The 17,298-nt window shown below is 56.3% G+C and overlaps 1 protein-coding gene across 5 annotated transcripts in view; it reads right to left on the bottom strand.

Moving 5' to 3' along the window:
• Window positions 1–5,846: 5,846 nt before the first annotated feature.
• The window catches only part of CAMK2A (calcium/calmodulin dependent protein kinase II alpha), a 58,715-nt gene continuing 47,263 nt past the window's right edge, over window positions 5,847–17,298 (bottom strand). For 4 of the 5 annotated variants that reach the window (XM_058677363.1, XM_004587535.2, XM_004587536.2 and 1 more), the window contains 4 exons: window positions 12,664–12,739; window positions 10,345–10,439; window positions 6,935–7,163; window positions 5,847–6,753 (listed from right to left, as the gene is read on the bottom strand). In XM_058677363.1, coding sequence (XP_058533346.1) covers window positions 6,750–6,753; window positions 6,935–7,163; window positions 10,345–10,439; window positions 12,664–12,739 — 404 coding nt within the window. In that variant the 3' untranslated portion in view covers window positions 5,847–6,749. Of the gene's footprint in view, window positions 6,754–6,934; window positions 7,164–10,344; window positions 10,440–12,663; window positions 12,740–17,298 lie in introns of those variants that run through there. The other variant, XR_009247152.1, reaches the window with a different exon arrangement.

Raw genomic sequence — 17,298 nt, 5'->3', positions numbered from 1 at the left:
GCCATCCACATCAGAATCCCACTTCCTCTTCCCATCCGGCTTCCTGCTAATGTAAACCCTAGCAGGCAGCACAAGGGCTCAGGTACTTAGGTTCCTGCCACCCACACAGGAGATGCAGGCTGAATTCTAGCCTCCTGCCTTGGCCTGGCCCAGCCCTGGCTACTGTAGGCATCTAGAGAGTGAACCAGTGGATGAAAGAGCTGTCTGCCTCTGTCACCTTGCCTTTCAAATAAATAAATCCTTAAAAATATTCCCAACCCACAAGGCAGTACAGTTCCATAGGGCCTATGCCCTCCCGTGCTGGCCAGCAGCCTTAGGGTGCTGCCAAGGGTGCCTGGGTCCTGCATTGCTGCCCTGGGTCTTGGCAGACAAGCCGGGAAGCACTAAAGCCAGGCCACCTGCAGAGGGCTGCTTCCAGCCTGTGATCTTGGGGGCAAACATGCAGAGAAGGAGGAGGGGTCCTTGTCACTCCACAGGCACAGCCACATTCCCAGGGTCAGGCAAGGGTCAGCAGACCTCAGGGGTCACTTAGTTATCTCTTGAGTTTGGTCCTTAGTGAGCTGCATGGCCCTCCACCACCCGCCACTACTGCAGCCAAGTTCATTCCCATGCTTTACCCTGGCCAGCCTGATTCCTTGCCTTGACTACCAACTGTAGGCAGGTGTGGAGGGTTTGCTTGGTGGAGGAGCTATAGCGTCTCGCACTTGGAGTCCCCGAGTTCGATTCCTGGCTCTAACACCCGAGTTCAGCTTTGTGCACCCTGGAAGGCAATAGTGAGAGTTGAAGTAGTTTGGTCCCTGCCCGCTGTGTGGGAGGCCTGAGCTGAGCTCTGGGATGTTGCAGGGATTAGGAGGGTGACCCAGTGGGTGGGTATGTTTCTCTGTCTCTCTCACATGCTCAAATCAATAAACTGCGAAGCAAAACTGTAAGCAGTTCTCTGTCGACATTGGACACAATCAGCAAAGGATCTGTGCCCCAGCCTTTTTATAGATTTTTTTTTTTTTAATTATTGGAAAGGCAGATTTACAAAGAGAAGGGGAGACAGAGAGAAAGATCTTCCTTCTGCTCATTCATTCCCTAAGTGGTTGCAACAGCTGGAGCTAAGCCAATCTGAAGCCAGGAACCTGTTCTAGGTCTGTCACATGGGTGCATGGTCCCAAGGGCTTGGGCCATCCTCCGCTGCTTTCCCAGTCCACACGCAGAGCCGGACTGGAAGTTGGGGCAGCCAGGACGCAAACCTGCTTCCAAATGGGATGCTGGCACTGGAAGTGGAAGATTAGCCTGTTGAGCCGCCTGAGCCACTGCCCTGTCCCCGCCTGACCCCTCCTGACCGCTCCTCCCCCATGGACTTGACTTTGCCCTTAGGCTCTTCTGACCATGGTCATGGTCATGATCTCATCGGGAGTCGGAGGCAGGGGAAGGGCCTGTAGCCTTGTTGATCTGGGTGAGCCAGGGAGAGGATGAGAAAGTGGGAAGTCTGAGGCGGGGCAGATTTGCAGATAACTGTGGGAACTGGAGAGGGGCACCTGAACCTGGAGACCCAGCAGGACCCCTGCCTGGCTGCCTCGCCTGTTCCCAGAGAGTGGCACCCCAATAAGGCCCTGGGCCTGCGGAGGGACAGTGCACCAGGCTGCCCAAGGGGCACATGCTGGACATGGCAACAGGGAGGGTAGCCCCACACCACTGATCTGCCTTGCCTTGCTCTGCAAGGGCCCCAGGACCTGCTGGGCGGATGTTCCCCCAGATGTGCCAGCAGGACCGTGTCACCTGCTGGGATCCACCCATGCCCTCTAAGATACAAACTCCCCTGGGCTTCCTCTGCCCTCTGACCTTTTTGCTAACACCCTCTCTGCCACCTTCTCCCCAAACCCCTGCCTTCTCTGTCCCTTGTCCCAGCAGCCTCACTGATGTGGGCTGTCTTGCTCCACACAGCCCCCACATCCCACCCCAGGGTGCACCTTACAGAGGGATGACCCCTCCACTGAACTTCCCCCTGCCTCCTCTGGACTGTTGTGCACTTGGAGCCCTGGTCCTGCCCCCATTCCGGCCTGTCCTGGGGGACAGCAGTCAGGGTAGTTCAGGATGCCCCTGGAGCAGGCGTTCACTGTGGCTTAGTGCCTGAGTCCACCACAGCTCCTAGGCAGGTCCTCCTATCCACGGGCCATGCAGACAGTGCAAGCTCCTGCTCAGAGACTGCCAAAAACAGAAACGTGGAGAGTGGGAGTACAGGGTGAGGGGTGTACCTGCCCCGGCACAGCCCCAACCCACAGTCCGTGCCAGCCAGGGGACCGCACCAGGTGGGACCGCGCTCACAGCCACGTGGCACTCAGCCCTTCAGCCCAGGGACACCTATCCTCTCCACATCACAGTGGCCATGCCTTCGGTTACAGGCACAGCTTTGCTGACTCCCATTCAGGAACCTCAAACCAGTTAGAGGACCTGATTCAGGGCAGCTGGGGAGAAGCGGAAGGCTCCCCAGGAGAAGCAGCTGCAGAAGCTGTGCCCTAAAGGAACAGGTGATGCAATGCTCTGGATGAGTGGGGGCTCGAGGGGATGGATGGGGGCAGCCAGGCCTGTGCAGCCGGTTTGGGGTGTAATGTGGAGGTGAGGCAGGAGTTCCTAAGAATCCCAGGGACAATTTGCTGGCTGCTGCAGGCAGGTAAACTTTGACCAGAGCAGGGAGGCCCTCTGTCAGGAGTTTGGAGTGAGTTCTGACTTGAAGGTCATTGTCAGCTAGTGCTGTTCTAACAGGCATCAGAGGAGCTGGGAGGGCCCCTTGTGAACCAGAACGTACCAAGATCCTAGTAGATGATGGTAGCACTCTCCTTGGAGGCAGTTCTTTTTGAGAATGAAACGCTGACTATTCCTTGAAAATCAATGGGACTCTGCCAGAGCACGTAGACACGCAGAGGTCAAGCACAGCCTGGAGCGCACTCCTGTGCTGCCACCTGCTGGCCAATACTTGCAATGGCCGCCCATCCAGCCCTCGAGCTCCTGTGAAGCGTCCAGGCAGGGAAGGACAGAGCTGGAAGCTAGAATAGATGCAATCCCCTAGGCCCCTCTGCTCAGCTCAACTGGGGCTCTCACTGCCAAGGCCCTGAACATGGTCCAGGGTATTCCCTATAGACGTTCCCCCAGGGTTTCAGGAGCAACAGCCTGAATAGCACTGGCAAGTGATGCAGGCAGCCTGAGCTGCAGAGAGGGGACTGCAAACTCTGGTGGGCTCAAACATGCTGGGGAACAGGCATGCCTTAGGGCAACGCCCCCTGCTGGCCTGCCAGGGACTATCTTGGTCACAGCTGGGAACCGTCACTAGCTTGTCTCAGGCCTGCCCAGAGGTGACCACTCACTGGGCACTTGGCTCTCCAGCCCAAAGCCCCTGCTCCCAATCACTTGGCCCACCAGTGTGTTAGAGGAAGGGACCCTTCTTCACCCACTTATCCTATTCCCTGAACCCCTATGCAGGAGCCCTGAGGCCTTGGGGCAGGAAGTGGGGGCAGAAAGAGTCTGCTGTAATTAACATCTTCATAACACAAGCGACACTGAGGGCTGGAGAAGAACCCTGCCCCAAGCCCCCCAAGACAGGCCTTCGCTCCTGACTGGCTGTGGCGACCCCTAACTCTGGCTAGGACATACCCAGGCGGAAGCTACTGCTGGTCACCTGTTCCAGGCACCAGCCCACAGTGATTGGCTCTGCCTAGATTACACACCCTCCGTTGGTCCCCCCTGCACTACAGGCAAGGGCTTGGAAGACTAGAGGGCCAACCTGGACCTCCCACGTTTAGCCAAGCCCGGGGAGACACATACATGTCATACACACACAGAGCAGGGAGTGCGCAGAAGTTTGTAGCTGTTTATTGCACTGAAAACACCAGGAGTAAAACAGACACCTGTTCTCCCCACCCCACCCCCACCCCATAGCAGAAATTTTGAGCAGTGGTCATTCAAGTTCACAGCCACATATTAAAAAAAAAAAAAAAGACCTGAAACAAAATCCCAAACAAATAATAACAAAGAAAACAGCACGGGTGTCTGGCAAACCCATCCCCCTGGAAGGGTCTCCCTTGAAGGGAGGCTGGAGGCCACGGGGCAGGATTCATGCCTGCCTGCGTGGGCACCAACCCTGAAGAACACTTTCCTGTAAACGTGAATTTGCATGCTGGAGCCTAGGGCTGGACTTGGATTTTTTTTCTCCTTTTTTTTTTTTTTGCATTTCAGGGTATCTAGCAGGAGTGTGTCAGGTGTGGGCAGACTCTGAGCAGCTTCCCCAGCCAGTCTGCCCTGTCTGCTGTCTCAGGGTCAGTCCCTGGTGCCACAGTCTTGTGCCGAGTGACTGCTATCCCCAGGAACGGAGACAGAGGGACCACCCCAGCCTGGGGGAGGGACCTGTGCTCTGGCACAGGTAAGGAGGCAAGGTCCTCCGTCTTGGTTTCCCCTGTGCTGGGGAGGAAGACCAGGGCCCAGAGAGCAGGAAAAGGGACCTGCCCAGTGTGGTCAGAGCCGGGAGTGCGGCCACTGATCCCTACACAGCAGATAAGTCATCAGTGCTGAAGAAGGGCATGGTGGGCAGGTGGCAATGGCATGGGGCTGGCTAGGCCCAGCAGCCTGTGGGAGGCCACCCAGCCAGTGGCCAACTCTGTCAGTCTCATAAACTTCACTCTCTGAACTGACAGAGAAACTGAGGCCGAAGTAGGGTCAGGGTCTTGCCTCTGGTGGAGGTCATACCCACCCCCTCAGCCAAGGATGGCCACAGGGGACAGGTGGCCCCCAGCAAGGAGGGAGCCTTTCCTGCTAGGAACATGAGGTCCCTGGGCCTTACTGAGGCAGGCCTAGAGCCTGCCGCTGGGCCTGGGCTGCGGAGGCTATACCCAGCATGGAGGCCCTGAGGGACCTGCTTACAACAGGAGGCCTGGACAGCCTCGCTCCAGGCCGGCAGCCCTGTCTGCCCTCCCACCCCATCCCCGGGCAGCAGGGCCTAGGAGCCCAGCGGGCAGCTTGGGACCTGGAATACTCAGCAAGTCCTGGACCCACCAGCTCCACCAGGGCTGTGTTAACTGCCACCTGGGAGGATCAGGAGACCCAGACTCTCCTCTGAGCCCCCGGGGGGCTGTGGTCCTCTCCTGCAGAGGGGATGGCATCTCATGCTGGCAAAGGACAGCCACACAGAGGCCAAAGTACAAAGAGGCAGCAGTGTGGCTCCGAGTTGGACACAGACAACACAGCCTCCACGGGCCTCTGTGGTCCAGAACATGTAGACTAACTTTGTGGAGTGTTTTTCTTGTTTTCGTTTTTTTTTTCCCCCAAAATATACTTACTGCATATCAAATCATGCACAAAAAAAATGGTGGAGATGGTAGATCCTGTGATATGCCAAGCCATGCCACCCCTGAGTCAAGGCCGGGGAAGGGGGTGGGGCAGAGCAAGGACACGCATTTGAACCTGAGGCTTGCGCAGGAGGCGGCGCAGGGTGCCATGCTCCAGGGGGTAGAGGCGACACCCAGAGATGGCAGGATGGCACCCTGGGAAGTGTGTGAGGAAGGACTCCCAACTGGGAGGGCAGCGGAGCCCAGGTGCTCTGCCAGCCTGCCCCATACTCTGCACCCAGCTGCCTCTTCCTTAGTCAACACTGGCATCTCCTGGTTCTAGGGTCCCCAAGGGAGCTCCAACATCAGCTCACTTCAGAGCCAAAATGGCCAGCAGCTTTTTGCCGGATCTGAGCCCTCCTTGGGCCCTAGAGGATGACCAGTGACAGGGTCTGCCAAAAATAGAAAAAAAAAATCTAGAACAGAAAAAACCTCCCACCCCCTCCTCCTATCCCCTCCCCTGCCCAGCCCAGCCCAGCCCAGCCCCCTTCACAAGGTTTGAGAGTGGTAATTACAGAGATAGCCATGAACATGACATCCCCTTACGAAATACACAGAATTTGGCTATAAAAAGGCATGCGGTTTGAGTGGAAGTGACACGGTATAGAGACGTTACTATCCTTGTCCCCCAAAAGCAAGCAGGTTCCCCCTCCCTTGGAAAGCCGAGACTGCAGGATGCTGGGCATGGGGGCATGGGGGCCGTGGGGGTGATGGAGTGCGGGTCCAGGGGTTGGGCAGGTGAGCTTTGCAAGGTGGAGGCGGCAGCAGTGATTGGGGCACCTGAGAGGGGACGCTGTCCGCCCCAAGGGCAAGGGCGGGTGAGCCACTGCGAGGTCAGCCAACAGGGAAAGAGGTAGGGAGGCATTCAAGGCAGGGGGTCCCGGCCTGTGCCCCCCTCTCTCATGGTCTCGCTCACTCTCCTGCACGTGGTGTTTTCCAGGGACTGTGGAGGAGGTGGGGAGGGTGTCACTACCCTGCCCTGGGTCTGAGAGATGGGTGGGCCATGCTCCTTCCTCGCCACTGTGCCCCTCCTTCCCCCAGCCCTGGTGAACACACAGCTGATGCAGGGCCAGCAGTTGACAGTGAGGCCGGGGGTTGGGGGAAGGTGTACCCAGGCCAGAGGAAGCCCTGCCCCCCACAGGGGAGGGAGTGAGAATGAGCAGTGGGGACAAGGGGGGACTTGGCCACTTGTTCTGAGGTTGGGATGGCTGTTTTGGACAAGCAGGTTTTCTTGATGCAGGTACAGAGGTGCCCATGGAGGCAAGTCGGGGGTAGGGACGGAGGGGATAAATTCCAGCAAAATCCAAGTGGGAGAACCAGTAGCCACATTCCACGCACGAAGAGTGGGTTTCCGCCAGAGCACTGCGGTGAGCCCCGCCTGGTCCTTCAGCTGTAAGACATGGTGTATGCAGTGGGTGCTGTGCAACCCAGCCATCTGCAACACCAGGCTGGGCCCATGCTGCCTCCCAGGAATCCCCAGGGTAGCTTTCCTGTCAAGGCTGACCGATGCGCATTCCCCACACCCTCGGACAACCCCAGGCCTTTATGGGCACAAGGGAGGAGGTTCTTACTGGGGCAGGACGGAAGGTGCCCCGGATCTGTGGAAGTGGACGATCTGCCACTTGCCGTCCCGGCGGTGCCACACGCGGGTCTCCTCCGACTGGGCAGTGCGGGGGATGCCGCCCGCATCCAGGTACTGCGTGATGCGGATGTAGGCGATGCAGGCTGACTCGTCACCCATCAGGTGGATGTGAGGATTCAGAATGGTGGTGTGCACGGGTTTGCTGTTCCGGGACCACACTGGAGTGGAGGATGGGAGGGGCAGAGGAGCTGGCACAGGGGCCGCCCGCTGTCCCTAGCTCAACTCCCAAGGCCCTCCCAGCAGAGACCCCTCTGCCTCTGTGGCCACAGAGAACCTCGGCGCCCCAGACCTGTAGGTCCCTCCACTGTGGGGAATAGGGTGTGAGTAACAGTCTGAGACACACAGCAGCGCAGGGCCCAGGGGAGCATAGACCACAGAAGCTGGGACCCAGTCACAAACCCTGATCCTGCAGCTGCTCTGCAGTCATATAAAAGGGGATATGCTCGTGAAAATGGGCCCCGGGCCCTGGCTCTAGCAAGGGAGCTGACAGGGAGTGGAAGGGACTGTGGTACACAGAGCAACATGTCCCATCTTGAGAAGGGGTTCTGTCCACAGCTTCCTGAAGGCTGGCAGGTGATGAGACCCATTTGGTCACAGCTGCTTCTCTCAAGACCATCTGGATTATTTAAATAAAAACTCCTCATGTTGTAATTGGCATCTAACTCCAATGTAAAACATCTTGCAGGCCATGGAGAACCTATCGACAGCCCAGATATGGCTCAGTGGTCCCCCATTTGCCACCTCCCTCGACCGCAGAATTATGGAAATCAGGGTAGGGACAGTATTAGAATTGTGGGGTCTTAGAACCTTGAGATTGTAAGAACTGTATTAGTGCTGATGGGGGGAGCTCATGAACTTTCTAGAATTGGGGGAAAATGTAGAAGCCATGTGGCAGAACTGACCAAAGTACCTGAAATTGGCTCCTACCATAGGAGACATGAGCCACCACCACAGCCGCCACCATCATCATCATCATCTTGGCTCTAGAAACTCTCAATTGTTTCATCAAGACAAAAAAAAAAAAAAAAAAAAAGCACAGAAAGACACCAACCCAGGGAGGACTGGACGTGGTCATCAGGGTCTCATGCTAAAGAGGGGTCTTGAGCTGTCCCTGGGGTAGCCAGCCCCGTGTAGTGCAGGCCTGGAATGCAACATCCAGAGACCCACCCCAGGGCAAACATCTGTCACCTTCAAAAGCTGCCCGGACCATCACACCCCCAAGACTGCTGCCCGGATGGATGGGTGGGCAGCCCATGTCCTGGATTGCAGAAACTACTCTGTAGCACCCACTGACTGACATCACAGTCATCTTGCCCATAGCCTGTGGTTAAATGAGCAAAATCACCAAGTCTCCTTGGACAGGTAGATGAGGAAACTTGGCATTCCGGGCTTTCAGACATAAAGAAGCAACATCTTCTTGGGGGTCAGAGGTCAGCTCTGGCACTCCCCCAGTGTCCCCAACAGCCTTCTGTGGGTCCAGCCTTGCAGGTGAGCAGCATTTAAACCGGGGGCCCAGATCACAGGCAGAGGCTAAGAGGGGTTGGCTGCAGTGGTGGCATGGACACGAGCCAGGGATGGTGGGGGGTTCTCTCAGGATCTGTCCCCTCCTGTCACCATTGACCTTAGCCTGCTCCGTTTCCTAGGGGCTGGTGAGTTAGTTCCTGGTGGGAGTCAGCACATCCCCAGGGCTGGCTGCGTGGAGCAGGGTGCTACGGGCGAGAGGACCCCATGGGGTGCAGCCAGTACTCTTCCCACCACTAGTCTTGGGGGCCTGAGGTTTAAGTTATGAAATAAAGAGCAGCTTCCATGCTCAAATAAAACTCAGCATGATGCCCTGGTGTCGTAGCCTAGTGGCTAAAGTCCTCGCCTTGCATGTGCCAGGATCCCTCATAGGCAATGGTTTGCATCCCAGCTGCTTTACTTTCCTTCTAGCCCCCTGCTTCTGGTCTGGGAAAGCATAAGAGGATGGCCCAAAGCCTTGGCACCCTGCACTTTTGTGGGAGACCCGGAAGAAGCTCCTGACTTCAGATTGGTTCAGCTCCGGCTGTTGCAGCCACTTGGGGGAATGAAACAGCGGACGGAGGATCTTTCTGTCTTTCCTTTTCTCTGTAAATCTGACTTTCCAATAAAAATAAATAAATCTTAAAAAAAAAAACTCAGTATTACGGCATGTGGGGCAGAGCCAGTCCCTGCCAGGGGTCACCACCACCATGTAGACAGCTGTGTAGGCAGCCCAGGGAAGTGATACCAGAGCGTGCCAAGCATGGGTCTGCCCCTGGCTTTCTATACGCTTTTGGACAAGTCACTTCCCCTCTCTGGGCCTCAGTTTCTCCTCCCATATGAGGCAGCGTGGAACTAGAGCCAACGTCAGCCACTAAGGTGGCTGATGCATTTCCTTGTCATAGAGGAGCCCCATCCATGCTCACTTTATTAACAAGCTTCCCTAAATCAATTTGCTTTTCTCCTGCACGTTCAGATATTTTATGAGAAAATGGCCCAGCACAATACTGAAGGCACTGCCGAGATTGAAAGGCAGTGGGGATGAAAAGGCCATCCCCAGGCTACAGCAAAAGCTTATGTAACACTCGCTCCCTGCTCTTCCCTGGGGAAGGGAGATCTGGCAGGTGGAGGAAGCCTCAAGAGAGCTGCTAAGGGCATTCTGGTACCTAGCAGAGCCACTCCCCATGGAGCACGCTGCTCCATGAATTCATCACTTCAAGTTGGTCTCCTTCCAGGGGACCCCAGATCTCCCACCTCTAAGCTCTGGCCCCAGTTATAAGCTGCAACAGCGCACCTGTCTGATTGCTGGTTTAGGAGAGACACGGACACAGGCAGAAGACACGCTCTGCCTTGGTCCCCTGCCAGACCCTGTTCCCGAAGCAGCTGCCCAGGCCAGACAGACATGCAGGACGGAGACCTGGACAGACAGGCAAGGGCACAGCAGTGTGAACGTGCTGTTCTCTCTCCCCGCACTCGCACAGTGGGATAGCCCCAGGAAGGGCGGGGCCTGGGACTTGGGCATGAGAGCCAGTGGCCCCTCCCCAGGCTCTCCCAGGGCCCAGGGCAGAAGAGCTCATCACTTGTATATCACTGGGGTCTCTGGGATGCCCCTCCCCCTGTCGGCCCATCCGCAGCCACCCTAGGGAGGGACAGCTGGCAGTGGAGGGGCCAGGGTTAAAAGAGGGAATCAAGAGAGTACCAACCCCTGTCCACACGGAAGCTTCTTCTTCGCTGGCTCCTGAGCCGCCCCTGGGGCCCTGCCCGTCACCCTGCTGTGCCAGCCACGGGACACGGAACGAGAGCGGACAACAGGCACCCCAGAGAGAAGGTATTGCTCACAGTTTTCAAAATAGAATCGATGGAAGTCCAGGCCCTCGACCAGGTTCCCTAGGGCCTCGGGTTCGAAGGCTGTCATCCCGGGGTCACACATCTTCCTGGGGGGGGAGAAAGGCATAGGAAAAGGGCTGGGGTGGCGCTCACTGGGCACACTTGGGAACTGGGTAGGCAGGCAAGTTTCTCACAGGAGCAACAAGCCGGGCACAGGGCAGGGGCTTGCAAACCCTTAAGAGTGGGGATCTGCTGACCAGGTGGTACCATTCTAGATCCAGGAAGCCAAGACATGGGCCCTGGCCCTGTGCCTTAGCGCTTATGAGATGCCAAGCCAGGGTCAAGAAGCAAGGGCACCATGAGTGGTCATGAGGAGGCGTGGAGAGCAGGAAGGTGCCAGCAGTTCTGGTTGTGGAGGTGCTCGGCTAGTGGACGCTGGGCTTTCCAGGAAAATGAACAATCCATCTGCCCACCGTCCTGATTTATGGGATCTTCGGGGGCACAATATGGGCCCTGCAGGAAAGCTGGGAACAGGCAATGCCCCCCGGACCAGTCCCCCCACCCTGGTGTGCAAGTGGAGATGCCTAGAAAAAGGCTCCAGGCCAATATGGGACAAAGCTCTGGCAGGTGCATCTCCCGTCTCTGTCTGGTCTGGGTGGCCCCAGACAATTCGCTTCTGCATTCACGACCTCAGATTCTCCAGATAGGATTAAGCCAGAAGCAAGGGGTGTTATGCTCAGACCATGTGGAATGTTCATGTCGCTTCCCACTCCAGACTCCCCCACAAAGCAAGCACCCCACGCAGTGGCCCCTCTCGGGATGTTCCTCCAGGAATGAAGGAGCCAGGAGACCCTCCTCTGGAACATCACTGCCCATGTGGGCAGAGGAGGCCCAGTGAGAGGGTTTATTCGGCGTCATACGGGGCCAGACACAGGCACCCCAGGCTGTGGGATTTCAGCATGGGGTCATGACCTAGAGTGAGCAGCAGATGCCTCAGGAAATGACATCATAGGGAAGGAAAGGGTTCTACACAGCCCCTAGAAATAGCATGGCAGGCTGGAGGGATGCTTGGGGCCCATAGAGCCACCTCCTTTCCCTTGCTCCCTGGTTGTGCCCTTCTGGAGTCAGTGGTGTGATACACCCTGACTTAACTCTTTCTAGAAGCGACAAGAGGACCAGTGCTCTGTGCTCTGCCATACCCGCCCAGGTTCACACCTGCACACACTGCCATGTACACTCCTCGTGCAGTCTCATGTGCACACATCTGTAAGGTGCATGCACACACATGCATATGCCAGCCTCAGCATCACGCATGCGCCCGCCAAGTGCTCTGTTCCTCCCAATGACACCGAGGACTTCCTGGGTGACTCAACCCAGCCACTGTTGGATGCCTTTCCACGGTGAGAGCACACCTGGAAGGCCAAGGCCATGGAAGACAGGCGTCGCCTCCCTCACACAGCAAACCTGGGACCAGGCTACCCGAAGAACAAACCCCAGCTGGGTTATTCCCAACTCACATTAACTCAGCAGACAAGGATTGTCTGCCTTAGTAGGCAGTCTACCTAAGCATCTAGGTGGCGTCTCTAGGCCCAGGGCTTAAGGCCAAAGCCGGAAGAGTTGGCTCTTCTGGGGGCCAGCCCAGGCAGGGCCAGACCAGGGAGACTATAAGTGACCACCAGGTGGCGCGTCAGCCCAGCCCTTGCACATAGCTATGTCTCCAAGGCCCCGTCCAGGTGTGGATGGGGTTTCCGGTGTCCTAACACCTGTTTGTTTTCATGCTGTCTCAGAGGATGGAGCATTCCACTGTAAGATGCTTTTTGTTCACCTCCACTGTGCCCCCTGCTCATTGAAGACACACACCTTGGGAGTCCTTTCCTCGCTTCTGCAGGAGCAGGGTCAGGCCCCAGGCCTATGAGGCAGGGCTAAGGAAGGGCCAGCCTCCACCAACTCTCCTTCCCAGCTCCTCTCCCGAACAGGCCATGCTGTAACGCAGCCTCACCCCTTCTTTCTGGGGGGAGGGGAAACTCAGGAGTTTTGTTGGAGTTCCTTCCGGGGAACATGAGGTGAGGAGGAGTGGGAACGAGGAGGGGTGGGGAGAGGAAGATGGCAAGACACAGCAGGCTCATGAACAGAAAGCTCAGGGGAGGCACATGTCTGAATGCCAAACAGGAGGAGGAGTGCGGTGTGACTCCTAGCACATGCGCAGTGAGCAGACGGGGGTGGTGGGGGGAAGGGGGCAGGGTCGGCGACGAGGACCCCCCCAATGCTAGCTCTCAGCACCCCTGAGCCCCGATCCAGGCAGGACATGCAGGATGAGCCCAGCTGACTCACGTGTAGGACTCAAAATCTCCATTGCTTATGGCTTCAATCAGCTGTTCTGTCACTTTTATAATTTCCTGTTTCCGCACTGCAAGGCAGGAAGAGACACAGAAATAATGGAGTGGATAGTCACGAAGCACCAGCCACCATAGTCTGTGTGCATGGCCCAGGGCTGCAAGCCTCACATGGGGTCACTTGGGCCTGCCGGTCCTATCCTGCATGTGGGCATTGTCACCTCAACTGTCAGAGGACACAGAGCTTGACAAGTGGGACAAGGAGTTGGAGTTCCCTTGGCACCTGTGTGCCACCCCAGGCCTGATTTGATCCTACCACCTTGCTCTGCCATCCGCTCCATGATGGGATCAACCGTGGCGCTATCACAGACATCCAGGTACATCCTAAGGTTCCTTTCTCCTGGAACCTGCAGGAACTAAGGGCTGCCTTACATACCTGGGTACTGAGTTGAGCAAAAATGTTCTAGGATTAAAGAGCCGTAGCCCATTCCTGGGCCTCCTCTGTCTGCCACTGACACACGGCCAGCGGCTAGTCTTTCTGCTAAGCCTTCTTACTAGATTTGGGATGTGCTAAGCCTTGGTTTTCCCATCTGTGAAGTAGGGATGCCAGCACCTCTCATTCCTTCAAAGTCATCCCTGGCAGATCTTCTAGCCCAGGTCTTTACATGCGGTCCAGCTGTGGACTATGAGTTCATGTGCTGGCCTGTCATAGTTGCTGGCCTGCCAAACGGAGACAGCACTGTTGTTAGGGATGATGAACTTGACAGGCAGCCGACAGCCCAGGACCTGCCTTTTCAAGAGGCCTGGGGGAGCAACCCACCTGTTGTCAACATACCCCAGGCAGCTGCTGGTTTGTCTCTCCCAGCCCAAGTTCAGACTCTCCAAGAGGCCAAGCCATGGCTTCCCTGGCCCCACTGTGGCCTTGCGACTGGACAACCCAGGCCCCACACAGGCCTCTGTTATGAAGTAAGTGGCCAAACAAGCTTGCCGAGCCTTGTGCTGTGAGCTTGACCTACAGTCATCCCAGAGCCTCCCGGTACAGCATCAGCTCCATGCTGCAGGTGAGCAAACTGGAAGTAAGAGAAGACCCTGGCTAAGGTGGAACTGGGACCCCCAACCGGTGCCTGTAGGCTGAAAGCCCATGCCACCTGCCCCATCTGTGCCCAGCACAGCCCCTGGCACGCGCTGCCTGCTCAGCAGACACAACACTATTCAGTGTCAGTCACCCAGGCTTGCTCCTTCGGCCTGATTGGAGTTACCTGGTCCAGGACTAAAGCTATCAGATCCTGAACGTGACCCAATTCCTCTTGCTTGCTGAGGTCTTGCCTAAGAGCTAGAACAGAGGTGGCCCTCAATAGATGGGTGCAGAGCGAACAAATGTATGAATGAGTCCCAAGTCATACCCAAGTCAGAGGTCATGCCCAGGCCCCTGGGAATTACTCACATCCTCCAGACACCTATGTACTTGGGTACTCAGAACCCGGTCTCCTAGGCCAACTCCCTCTCCTTCATAGAAGCTGAGTCCAAGGATGGGAGAGAAGGGGGATGCCAGTCCTGCCAAGAGCCAGTGCATCCCAGCTGCTCCCAAGGGGACCCTGAGCTCCTGGTGGGTGGTGGGACTGGCACCACCTCCCCTGCCTTCTGTGCATGGATGTGGGGCCCCATTTCCACCTGCCAATGCCCCACATCCTATCTCCTGCAGGCTGCCTTCCACTGCCCATGACATTGGGGCATGCGTGTCCCTAGCAGCTCAGAAACTCGGCTTTCTCAGAGCATTGGGCACAGCCAACATGGGTATAGACTCCGGCTCTGCCACTCCACAGAGCTGTGTGACCATGAGCAGCAGACTTCCATGGCTGAGCATCCCAGGGACACAAATAGGCCTTGCCTTGCACAGCTGTCTTGAGGCCTGATGTGCGAGGCCAGAATCAATAGAAATTGCTGACACAGAGGTGGGCCTTACGAGGAGCCAGCTGCTGCTTACTGCAAACCCTTCCTACCAACTCAGTTATGTAAATCCCGATGCCACACGCGGAGCATTTAGAGCGGCGCCTGGCACTGCAGGAGAGAGTGTGTGATGCTTATCTGGATGTCCATCCAGGGAGTCTCTAGCCAGCAGGGGGCTGCCTGATGGACGCACAGCCGCTGCACAGTAGCAAGACAGCTCCAATTCTCCACTCCCTCCTTCCTTCCAGTCGCCCCTGGCTGTAGCTCTGATCCACTTCCTGCCTTCCCAGGTCAGTGCCTGTTCCTCTTACCTCCATGTTCCCACCCAAGGCTAAGGGCTCCTGCATGTGGCTTCTAGGTCCTGCATCAGGATTGCCACTTACCCTTCCATGGTTCTTGAACTGTCCCAGTGTGATCTCACAGGGGCGAGTGTGTCCTGGATCATGCAGAATACCAGTTCTGGGGTAGCACTCTCCATCCCTTCCTGGTTTCTGGACACTCCATCTCTAGGAATTCAGCCTGTGCCTCCAGCCACTAGGACATTGAGTTTGCCAACAGTCCAAGCATAGTGGACGGAAATATTGGGGAAAGAAGATGTGGGGCCCTTATGTTGCTTAGACCTGGAGAAATCTATTGCAGTCTGGGGCCCTTCTCATGCCACCAACACATGTGTACTAGCAACCTCCAGCACGGCTCCTCTGCCATGGCAGGTGTTCACGATCCAGGGGGAGAGGAGAGCCAAGGCCCAGAGAGGCTAATATACAAAGATCACACAGCATTCTGGGGCCAAGACAGATCTGCAGTCCTAATAGACCCTCCCTGGCATGGCTCTGCCCAGGTCTGAGGGTTGGAGAGGAAATGAATGTTTCATGGGGCAGAGGAATGGGGAAGAGGCCTGTTGGAGCTCGGAGCTGCTCAGAGAACCAGAGGCCTGAGCGTACTGCCAGAGGCAACCCTGAAATATTCATGTCCCCTGCCTTCCGCAGAGACAGCGCATCCCTGGAGGCTGACATCTCTCATTAACTTTAATGTGAGGTCCGATCCACCACGGCAGCTGCTGTTCTTACTTGGTTAGCAGATTTAACACATTAACACCAGGAAACAGCACCCTGTGAGCCTTCTCAGAGGCCTGAAGAGCCAAGGGCTCCTCCCTCCCACTACACTGGGCCTGTGTGTCTGCCACAACACTTGGCCTCTAGGGGGCTTGTGTTAAAAAAAATGGGAACCTGAGGTGAGTGTGGCATAGAGGGGCACACTGCCATTTGGTGATGCCAGCACCCCACAGGAGCACCAGTTCAAGTCCTGGCTGTTTCCCTTCCAATCCAGTTCCCTGTTGATGCACCTGGGAGGGCAGCTGATGGCCACCTGGGCCACAGGGGCCTGAATGGTGTTCCAGGCTTGGGTCTGGCCCAGCCCTGGCTGCTGTAGCCATCTGGGGAGTGAAGCAGTAGATGGAAGATCTCTCTGTGTCTCCACTGTAACTTTGCTTTTCAAATAGTCTTTTTTAAAAATGGGAAAACTGAGTTAGGGTTTGGGTTCCCACTTTTGTAATAAATCACCCACACATACCCTAGCTCTTCTGTGGGCAATAGACTCCCCATGGAGTGGGCACACAGGGCAACTAAGATCCATGCCTTCAGAGACTGTCCACATCAGGGCCTTGGGAGAGAGAATATGTTTGCAAACGTGGGCTTGGAGCCAAGGACCCGTGGCCACCCCTGCAGTGGAAAGCATTTCTTGTAGCTCCTGCTTTACATGAACAGCATGTGCACATGTTACATGCTGCTCCAAACAGTTCTCTGGATGCTTAACATGTCACTAATGTGTCTTAAAATAATCCTTGAGCGACACAGACACACTGAGAAAATGTCATGTGGCTTCCTATTAATCAACTATGAACGGCAACTTCAGAGAAGAAAGTAAGAGGCCTTCGCCACATGCCAAACACCATGCACACACATACGTGCTTGACTGTGTCCTGGGCCCAGCATGACCTCAGTAGTGAATCTTGTACTATTAAGTTAGCTGAGGCTCAGAGAGGCTAAGTTGTCCGAGGTCACTCAGCCAACGAATTCCAGAGAAGCAGTGCAGAGCCAGTTCACCTGCAGAATCCCAGGAGTCAAAATTCTGTGCTGGGGCAGTGAGCCCCTGACATGGGGAACCGCTCTGAAGTGCCACGTCTTAGTGTCCCCACGGTTCTGTGACATGGCGATCTGCAGTGCCAGGCCAGGGACGAGCTTCGGTGACCAGGCTTGTGGTATCTAGAATGAGGACTGGCCCCTTGAAAGCAGTCCCAGATTGCCACCATTGCCATCACAGGACACTTATGGCCAGGTCAAATGGCCTGTCGTCCAGTGCCCACACCACGGGGAGTGACTGGAAGGGGCCTTCCCAGCACGGGGCCTGTCCTCCAGGCCTCCCCACAGAGTCCAGAGGCGGTCATGGGGTGTGTCAGATTGCCTTAAAAGCAGGAATTGCAGAAATGCAAAGGAATTTGTGACCTAAAACAGGTGCTCTTTTCCTGGGGTGGGTACTTGGCATAGCAGTTCCGGTGCTGCTTAGGACATGCTCATCCCCTCTTGGAGTGCCTGGGTTCTGAACTCAGCTTCCTGCTGCTTACTTCCTGGCGGACAGCAAGTGAGGATAATCTATGCAGGAGACCTGAGTACAGCTCCGGGCTTGGGCC

Source organism: Ochotona princeps, chromosome 19, assembly GCF_030435755.1.
Source record: "Ochotona princeps isolate mOchPri1 chromosome 19, mOchPri1.hap1, whole genome shotgun sequence".
NCBI classification, from domain to species: Eukaryota; Metazoa; Chordata; class Mammalia; order Lagomorpha; family Ochotonidae; genus Ochotona; species Ochotona princeps.
This window is presented reverse-complemented; position numbering and strand designations above follow the sequence as displayed.